General features: G+C 41.9%; 1 protein-coding gene across 1 annotated transcript; it reads left to right on the top strand.

Annotated features, from left to right (window-relative positions):
* Nucleotides 1-8125: 8125 nt before the first annotated feature.
* LOC120105260 lies at nt 8126-8656 on the top strand. Its single transcript, XM_039117571.1, has one exon. The coding sequence runs from the start codon at nt 8126-8128 to the stop codon at nt 8654-8656; it is 531 nt and encodes a 176-aa protein (XP_038973499.1).
* Nucleotides 8657-10204: the final 1548 nt, after the last annotated feature.

The following is a 10204-nucleotide window of genomic DNA, read 5'->3' as shown; positions in this document are numbered from 1 at the left end:
AAAAATAATAATAAATTAGATCCCCTTTTAGAAGGCACGCAGGCCTCTCAAAATATCAAATAAGATGCATGCAAGCATCTGAAAAATTACATGATATTGCAGATCACATCGCAGGTCTTTACAATTGATACCAAAAGGGTTTGAATCCTATGATCATCACCACATGCAGCAATTATACTTTTCATATCTGAAACTTAATTGATAATGTTATGACATAGGTTGCTGATCATGCTAATCATGATTCTAAATTTTGTAATCTCATTAACAATGCAATTAGAATCATCATTTTATCACATAAAAATCAGCATACAAAAATCAGCACCCCTAAAAAATCTGCATGCAGAAAATTTTCAGCATGCATAACCTTTTAAATTTTAGATCTAAGATGCCTTTAAATAATTAATCCTTACCTTAATCTATGATGCCTAGGCTCTGATACCACTGTTAGAACCCGCCCATGCCGCAGAAAATTTAAAAAAAATTCAGATGGCAGCGGAAGAGGCATGCGCGGGATCAACCGTTCATCGCATGAACGTTGTTCAAAAATCGTTCGTAGTTAGATAAGGATTAAAACATTTAAAAACTTTAGGAAGATCAGATCTTCACCTTTGTGCAGGTAGGTGATCATCGCAACCTGATGATCGTGGTTTTGGAAGAAGGCTCGCTTGCAGCCGCACAAGCGTCTGGCCTCTATGGGTATCCACACGAAGTAGAGGACCGATCAAGGTTTTCTTGTCTCCCCAGGGTGCTAGCTCCCTTGCAGAGACTTCTTTTAATGGCTGATGTCCTCCCTTTGAAACAACTCTTGATTGTGCTTGGGAGGAGGAAGAAGAAGGATGAAGATCAGAGAAGGATCAAAGCCCCTGCAGCCTTCTTTCTTTTCCCTGCGTTGGAAGGAGGAAAGAAGGAGGAGGAGGCCGCCAAGGCCTTCTTCTTTTCTTCTCCTTGCTTGCGGATGAACCAAGAGGAAGAAGAAGAGGGGGCGTACGGCACAAGGAAGAGGAGGATTTCCAATACATAGGTGCCGCCAAGCCCCTCTCCTTATAAAGCATCAAGGGCTCCTACAAGTTAGGAGCCCTAGATCTATTTCCTAAGAGGGGCGTCGGCCCCTCTCTTCATGCCGCACCAAGGATGAAAAAGGGGAGGGGCTTGCGCCCCTCCCTCATGGTAAAAGCCCCTCCCTCATGGTAAACCCTAATCCTCATTAAGTAAGGATTGGGAAGTCCTAATGTGGTTAAGCCCTAATCTAATTAGGCTTAGTCCAAGGGTGAACCAGTTGGGTTTAATCTAGGTAAGTCCTAATCCAATTAGGACTGGGAGTCCCAGTCCTACTCCAAGTAGGACTCCCAGTCCTAATCCAATTAGGACTCTAGGAATCTCACTTCAAGTAGGATTCGTGTTTTAAGTCCAATTAATCAATTTCCATTTCTTCTTCAACTTATTATCAATCGAACTGATTACTTGTGATTCATAATCACTTTTCAACCATCGGATCGGTCAATACTTCTAGTGTTTGTGACCCCATAGGTTCTATTCTGACTGGTAGTGAGATATATTGCGATCTCTATCACAATATCATTGAAAACTCCTTTCAATGGGTTGGAACGATTCCAACTCAACTCATTAGGGTTTATCGATCATCGAGATATTTCCTGTGAGTCTCACCATCCACCAGTGACACCTAGCAGCATGTAGTGGCTACCCAGCAAAATGGAATAATGAACCTCTAGGTGCCGTTATCGTGTGATACAGTCCTACTATCGTGGATCCCTACAGGACGGAGGTCATGGACAACTCGTCAAACTCCATCGTCTGTCATATGTCAAGATTTATTTGACTTAAGCTCGAGAGTGGAAAACTCTTTCTTCACTATACAATCTGCCCCGACCGAGGTCTTACGAACTCAGTCTTATAAATCATATAGGATCTCTTCTTATCTATCAAGGTCGATAGATTTCTTATAGGTGCATACCCTACTCCTACAGTGAACCTACTGTAGCCAATCTACACTGCATGGACCCATATGGCTAAAGACCATATATATGTGCAGTCAAACTACAATAACCTCACTGTGAGTCGCCGAAGCATCGCAGGTCAAAGGACCAGTCACACTACTGCAACATCAAGCAAGTCACTGATGAGTGGATAGACATCCAAGTGACTTCTTGTCTTGGTCACGCTCAGTATCCTTGTTCTCTAACAAGCACCTGCACTATTACTTCAGTGTTCCTACACCGTGGACTTGAGTCTCGTCCATCCACAGGAAAAGTAATGTGTGCACTGATCTCGTCGGATCGATCACCGTCCTCGTGATGATCCATCGATCAGGAGCATTTAGAAATTAATCACTAATGATACATGGCTCAAATTCTCAACTCTTGAGAATATGCATCATCATCTTATTAATTTCTTGGACGATTCATAGACACAATAACAATATGAATGAAAAAGATGCCTTTCATTTATTCAATAATAATAAAGTCAAGTACAAATTATGTCCTAGAATTAATAATGTGTCAGCCAAAATTGGCTTCTAGGGCATACATCTAACAAAACGCCGTGGACTGGGCCTGGTCCACTTGACCGGCCTAGCCCAAAGACGAATAGGAGGAAGACTCCAGCTGGAGTCTTCTTCTTCACTTCCGATCGCGATGAGGACTCCTCCCCGATCCGAAAACCACCGGATAGAGCCGGGAGAAATCTATTTATAGAGTTCGTCCTCCTTCAAGTTCATCCGAGCTCGAAACACCAAATCCCACCTCTTCTTTTGATTCGGATCTTCGTCTTCCTTGATTTATCGCTGAAGAGAGAGTTGTCGGAACTCCGCCGGGACCAAGGTAAGTCTTCTTATTCTTTCTCTCTCTCTCTCTCTAGCTAAGTTTAGATGAGCTTTGGGTCAGCGAATCGCCGGAAAACCATCCAAAATAGGGGTGTCCTGTTTCGGTCCGTCCTCCCTCGTTGTCGGTCGCTAGCTGCCATCAATCGCCGTCCATGGTGGCGGCCATGAGTCCTTTGACCCGAGGTGCCACCATCGACTCCGACATAGTTGTGCTAGTCGTGGGGAGAATCTTCCCCTGTTTCGCTAAAGAAGAAAAAAAAAGAAAAGAAAGAAAAAAAGAAATCCCTATTTCGTTAGTCGTGGAGTTTAGCTTCTCTCTTCTGCTCTCTTTTCTCTCTTTTTTCCACTTTTTCTCTCTTCCTCTTTTTTATTTCTCTCTACTGGACTTTCTCTCTACCTGTACTTTCTCTCTCTTCTGTATTTTCTCTTTCTACTCTCTCTAAGATAGTTGAATCTAGTAGGGACTCTTCATAGTGGTTTTGAATTGACCTTGATGACAAGGCCCTATTTAGGGTCGTCGGGCAGCATGTCGGTGCCCATCTTGGTCCTTGCCAACACAGTTAGATTTGATCACTCTCGATCTTTGTTGAACCATCTGTGCTCTATTTTGAGCATGAGTCGATGAAATCATTTTGATCGGACTGACTCGAATGTTAGGCACTCCTGCTTAGTCAGCCCTATGAGGGTGTTGGAAATTAGAATTTTTATTTTTAAAATAATTATGACGAAATTCTAATGGAAAGTATATTTCTGAAATATTAGGCTCTCAGAAGAATTTTTGAGATTAATTAGATCTATTAGTTGGATTGCATTTGCAAGGTAAGTAAGTATATGCTTTTTCTAGATTCTTCATTTATATAATATTATTTTCACATCGAATAAATTGTTAATGGATTTATATGTGATTTATGAATTTTACGAGATGGTGATTTGAATGAAAAATAGATATGTAAACTGGAATAATATATTTCAGACTATTGTCATATTTATGATTCTTGCATCGTATATGCAAATTTTGATCGGATTATGATACATCTATTATTTTATAAAAAGAACTTTGATGTGCATCAGATTTGAAACTTTCTGCCTGACTATATAAGTGCGGTATTCTGGCCCACTCTGCATAATATAAGTGCAGTATTCTGATCCACTCCGCAGGATATAAGTACGGTTTTGTTTCTGGCCTTACTAGAGGGTATAATTATAGCCATAGTTAAAGGCTGTTGAATTAAATGTGATTTATTTCGAATCAGATTTATGATTATGTATACAGATATTTGAAGGATATGGATTTCAATAAATTTGTGTTTTGAAATAGAATTGATTATGTCTTTATACTAATTTATCATAATTTATATTTATATTTTATATTATTATATGAATTGTTTAGTTAAGATATTCATTACTTACTAGGTTGTCTAGGTCATTATAAGATATCTTACTATTTTTACAAATCCGAAGAGTTAGCTCGACTGAAGTTTTACAATATGGGAGAGTGACCAGAAGAATTGTGGCACAAGTTATCTTAGATTATACTTTATTTAAATTTATGTATTACCTTAGACTAATGTTGAAATTGTAAGATATTGTAAATTGAGTTAGTTGATGAAATAAAGATTGCATATTATTAGTTAAATTATTTTCGCTGCCTGATTTTGATATCATGATGAGATGCCTTGGATACTTGTGGAAAGAGTTTCCTACAAGTGTGCGGCGATTGCCGCAACCCCCGACTCGCGATTTCGGCTCGGGGGCGTGATAAGTTTTTTGCAATAATAGGGTTTTTCTATTAGAGAAAAAAATCAAGAGGCTTGGTTGGAAGTTTGTATGTAGTTTGAGAGAGCCCACTTATCCGATCTGGTTGGAGAATTTTATCACGAAACAAAATTTGGTGTGGGTAGTGTGGAATCCATTTAAATGGTGTGGAGATTGTATTCAACATGAGAGATCTTGGTTGGATTCTCCACATGCCTAGTGAAGGTATTGTGGCTGACGGGTTGGACGAGAAGAAGATCTGCCTTGAATGTATTCTTGGGATGAGAGATGTTTTAGATGCAGAGAATATGGAGGCCAACCAATCGAGCATCGATATGAGGTTGCTCCATCCTATAGTCAGCCGGACAGTCTTCCCGTAGACCGATTGCTTTGAGTTCGTGACGGAACGGGATATATGTGTTATGTTTCACATTGTCAATGGGATCCTTCAGAACATTCCGGCTGATGATTCAGTAGATGAATGACGTGGTGAGCAGGCCCAAGGCCTGGTTGTTTTACGACATGGCTCTTTCCTTGATGTTTAGAGAGTTACGTGTTAATTTAGATGGAGAGGCTGCCAAGAAGTTGTTCCGTTTGCAAACGTACAACAACAGGACATTGCATAGGATGGGCTACTCCAAGAGATATGGTCAATGGATGAAGACCAGAGGAGGAGGCAGGGAAGAAGGAGGAGATAATAAGGATAGACCAAAGATAAAGGTACATTCTTCTTCTCAGAGAGTAGTAGAAGCTACTCAGGAACAGTACCTCCATCAGACCTAGGAGCTGGACCCACTTTTTATGAGCCAGCAGGGGCTAGAGACTCTGTTTCCACTTTTGGAGGACCAGCTGAGCACCCATAGGATGAGGATCAGCACTTCGGGGCTTTTGATAGTGATTTTGGAGCTTCATTTGACTGTGAGCCTCGGACTCATTGGCCAAAGAGCGGTAGAGCTTCGACTAATGTGAGACCCCGGAACTGGGCCCGGTCCATTTGACCTGCCCAGTCCCAGGTTTCACGTGCACCGAGATGGAAGGATCCATCCCGAAGAAGGAGGAAGCCCTGTTTTTAGGGCTTCTTCTCCTTCTCTTTGAGGCCACTCGAGTCTTCTCTTCTTCCTCGTGCAGCCGCCCAAGAGAGAGAGAGAGAGGGAGGGACTGTCGGAGCCGGATTTTTTTTCCGAGTGATCTTCTTCCTCTGTTTGCCGCCGGAAGGGAGCCGCCGGATCTTTGCCGGAAGGGAGCCGCCGGATCTTTGCCACAGGTAAGGATTCTAGCTTCACCGCTTTGTTATACCATTTGATAAAAGAAGAAGAAGAAGAAGAAGAAGAAGAAGAGAGAAGGAAAAGGAGGGGGAGGCACCTGTGGCAGTCGGCATGCCTTCGGCCACAAGCGTCGCCGGCCCTCAGTGGCGGCCACCTTGAGGACCGGAGAGCACCACCTTCCCTTGTTCCTCTTCTCTGTCAGTGAAAACAGAGAAGGAATAGTGGAAGGAGAAAGAGAGAAAGAAAGAAAGAAAGAACAAGAGAGGGAAGAAGGAGAAGGCCGACTGCTGCGGGCTTTTCCTCTTCTCCCATGCGCATACCTCCTCCATGGGAAGGAGAGAGCCGGCCGCCGCGGGCCCCGCCGGCCTCGTCTTGACGTCTCTCGAGCTCGCCGACCTCCCTTTGCGGGAGAAGAAAGAAGAAGAAAGAAAGGGGGGAGGAGAAGAAGTCGGGAGAAGAGGAGGAGGAGGAAGAAAAAAAAAAGAAAGAAGAAAGAAAGAGGGGAAGGAAGAAAGAAGTCGGGAGAAGGTTCTGGAGAAGAGAAGAAAAGAAAAAAAAAAAGAAAAGGGAAGGGAAGAAAAGAAAAGAAAAGAAAAAAAGAAAAGAAAAGAAAAGAAAAGAAAAGCAAGAAAAAGAAAAGAAAAAAATAAATAAATAAATAAAGGGAGAGGATTGTTTACGGGTATGAACCCGAATCCGAATCCGAACCCGGAGGGGGCTAGACACTTCTGCAGGGTCGGCCCTGGGAGAATGTTAAAATTTAAGTTTTATATATATTGTGATGAATTTTAAAAGAAAAATATGATTTTTGGGTATTAGGTTCTGTAAGGGATTTGTGAGATTAATTGGATTTGTTGTGGATCGCGTTCGATGTAAATAATGAACTGCCTTCTCTAGACTCTTCATTTATATAATATTATTTTTGCATCGATAAATTGTTAATGAATTTATATGGGATTTATGAATTTTACGAGATGATGCTTTAAATGAAAAATGGATATGTGAATTAGAATAATATTTTTCGGACTATTGTTACATTACTGTTTTTGCATCGTATATGCATATTTAGATCGGATTATGATATATCTATTATGTTACAAAAGAATTTTGATGTGCATCAGATTTAGAACTCTCAGCCTGGCTATGTTCTGGACCCTGCCAATAGGGGGTTATGCATTGGTAATTCTGGCCCCACCATAGGGTATAAGTGTGGTATTCTGGCCCATTCCGCAGGGTATAAGTGCGGTATTCTGGCCCACTCCGCAGGGTATAAGTGCGGTTCTATTTCTGGCCTAGCCACAGGGTATAAATGTGGTCGTAGCTAAAGGCTGATGAGATGAATATAATTTGTTTCGAATCAGATTTATGATTATGTATATAGATCTTTGAAAAAAATACGAATTTTAATGAATTTGTGCTTGAAAAGGAATTGATTATGTTATTATGTTGATTCATCATAATTTGTATTTATATTTTATGTTATTATATGAATTGACTAGTTAAGGTGTTTATTACTTACTGGGTTGTCTAGCTCATTATACAATTTCTCGTTGTTTTACAGATTCCGAGAACTAACCTATCGGAGATTTAAAATGGGAGAGCGACTAGAAGAACTGAAGCACAGGTTATCCTAGATTAGGCTTTATTTAAATTGATGTTTTATATTTATTGTTCCGCCGCGTATTTAGAACTGTGAGACTATATAATTTGTGTCAGTCAATGGAATAAGATTGCATTTATTTCAGCTGAATTATTTTATTTATATAACTGAGATGTTTGGTTAAGATGCCTTGCATGCTCGTGGGGAGAGTTTTCTACGGGTGTGCGGCGGTTGGCGCGGACCCCCGGCTCGTAATCTCGGGCCGGGGGTGTGACAACTTTTATGGTATCAGAGCATAATTGGATAAATTATGAGATAAAAAAATCTGACATGACATGAGTGTAGGTGGGTAGACACTAGGGACATTGGGACGTTAGTTTATGATGATTGTAGCAACTATTCAATGTACTTGTAATGAATTGGTAAGCTTATTATTGGCATGCTGCTATCTGATAGACATAGGTCAGGATGCGTCCACATCGGACGAGAAAGACTACTCGCAGAGCTACTAATAAGGCACCCAACCCGCAAAATGACAGCACACCCCAACAAGCTGCTAACACCCCTCAGCAGGAGAGAGTCGTCAATCCTGCTAGTGATACTCAAACATGACAACAAGAGCCAGGCCTAGGCCAAGTTATGCAGACCATAGTGGGCCTTATACAGATGCAACAGCAAGTGCAACAGCAGTTGCTCCAACAACAAGCACAGTTGCCCCAGACACAGCCACAGCAAGGACGGGGGGAACAGTGTGAACAACGTAGCAGTATAGCTGAATTTAAGAGGCTGGCTCCTCCAGCTTTCAAGGGGACTACAGAACCGTTGGAAGCAGATAATTGGCTTATAGAGATGGAAAAAGCATTTGCTGTCTTGAGATGCCAGGATGATGAAAAGATTTTGTTTACATCATACATGATGCAAGGTGAGGCATTCAACTGGTGGCGGATGTTGGAACATAAATATGAGCAGGATAGGGAGCCACTCACTTGGGAAAGATTTCGAGGAGCATTTTGTGATAAGTATTTTCCTCGGAGTGTAAGGACGCAGAAAGAGCAGGAGTTTATTCACCTAAAGCAAAGAAATATGACTGTTGCAGAATATGAAGCCAAATTTACCGAGCTAGCCAAATTTGTTCCAAAGTTAGTCGAAGATGAACTAGATCGAACGCATAAATTTGAGATGGGACTAAAGACTTAAATTAGAAAACAAGTGGTACCTTATGAATTGACTACCTATGCAGCTGTGGTAAATAAGGCTTTAATAATTGAAAGGGAAGTTATTGATGAACGGTTGGAAAGGGAAAGAAATCAAAAGAAGAGAAACAGGTCAAATGAATTTCAGGTGCAGAGCAATGAAAACGCTGAAAGTTCAAACAAGAAATCTACGAGTCACAACCTTAAGCAGATGAATATCAATAAATGTTCCAGATGTGGTAAGGCTCATGCTGACAAGGATTGCCATTGGAACACCGGTGCCTGTTTTAGATGTGGTAAGATAGGTCATAAAATTGCAGACTGCCCACAAAGAAACGAAAATAGATCTACTCAGGCAATGGAAGGAAGCCAGGGGCCAAAGACTCAAGGAAGAGTATTTGCACTTACACAGCAAGATGCACAGGCTTCTGATGTGTTGACGACAGGTATTAATCTAGTCCCAATATTTATTTCTATTTATTGTCTAACCATACCCACTGCTCTTTGTTAGATAACTCATTATACTGCTAGAAAAGATTAAATAGCTACATAACATTTTTGATTAGTTGTCAAAAGAAGAATATGAACTTTTAAATTTCGAAAGTGTTCACCCGGATTAAGACATAATAATGAACATACCAATAAGCAAGTAATTCTAGAAAAAAAAAAAATCTAGACTTGACATGGGTATGTTGAAGTTTAAACCAGTGTGTGCAGAGGAAGTGTGGTGAATGGAATTATTTGACATTGGTCAGACAGGACGACTTTGATTTGAAGAGTGTTATGACTTGATTTGAAAGAAGTATTTTCTACTCTTGAATTGCATGTACGAAAATTTCGTGGACGAAATTTCTTTTAAGGGAGGAAGGATGTGAAACCTCGGAACTGGGCCCGGTCCATTTGACCAGCCCAGTCTCAGGTTTCGGCCTCACGTGTGTTGCACGTGAGGCACCGGGATGGAAGGATCCATCCCGAAGAAGGAGGAAGCCCTATTTTTAGGGCTTCTTCTCCTTCTCTTTGAGGCCACCCAAGTCCTCTCTTCTTCCTCGTGCAGCCGCCAAAGAGGGAGAGAGAGAGGGAGAGAGACCGTCGGAGCCGGATTTTTTTTTGGGGTGATCTTCTTCCTCTGTTTGCCGCCGGAAGGGAGCCGCCGGATCTTCCCCACAGGTAAGGATTCTAGCTTCACCGCTTTGTTATACCATTTGATAAAAGAAGAAGAAGAAGAAGAAGAAGAAGAAGAGAGAAGGAAAAGGAGGGGGAGGCACCTGTGGCAGTCGGCATGCCTTCGGCCACAAGCGTCGCCGGCCCTCAGTGGCGGCCATCTTGAGGACCGGAGAGCACCACCTTCCCTTGTTCCTCTTCAATGTTAGTGAAAACAGAGAAGGAATAGTGGAAGGAGAAAGAGAGAAAGAAAGAAAGAAAGAAAGGAGAAGAGAGGGAAGAAGGAGAAGGCCGACTGCTGCGGGCTTTTCCTCTTCCCCCGTGCGCATACCTCCTCCGTGGGAAGGAGAGAGCCGGCCGCCGCGGGCACCGCCGGCCTCGTCTTGACGTC

Source organism: Phoenix dactylifera, unplaced genomic scaffold (genome assembly GCF_009389715.1).
Source record: "Phoenix dactylifera cultivar Barhee BC4 unplaced genomic scaffold, palm_55x_up_171113_PBpolish2nd_filt_p 000242F, whole genome shotgun sequence".
NCBI lineage: Eukaryota > Viridiplantae > Streptophyta > Magnoliopsida > Arecales > Arecaceae > Phoenix > Phoenix dactylifera.
Note: the sequence above shows the minus strand (reverse complement) of the source record. Positions and strands in the feature narration are given on the sequence as shown.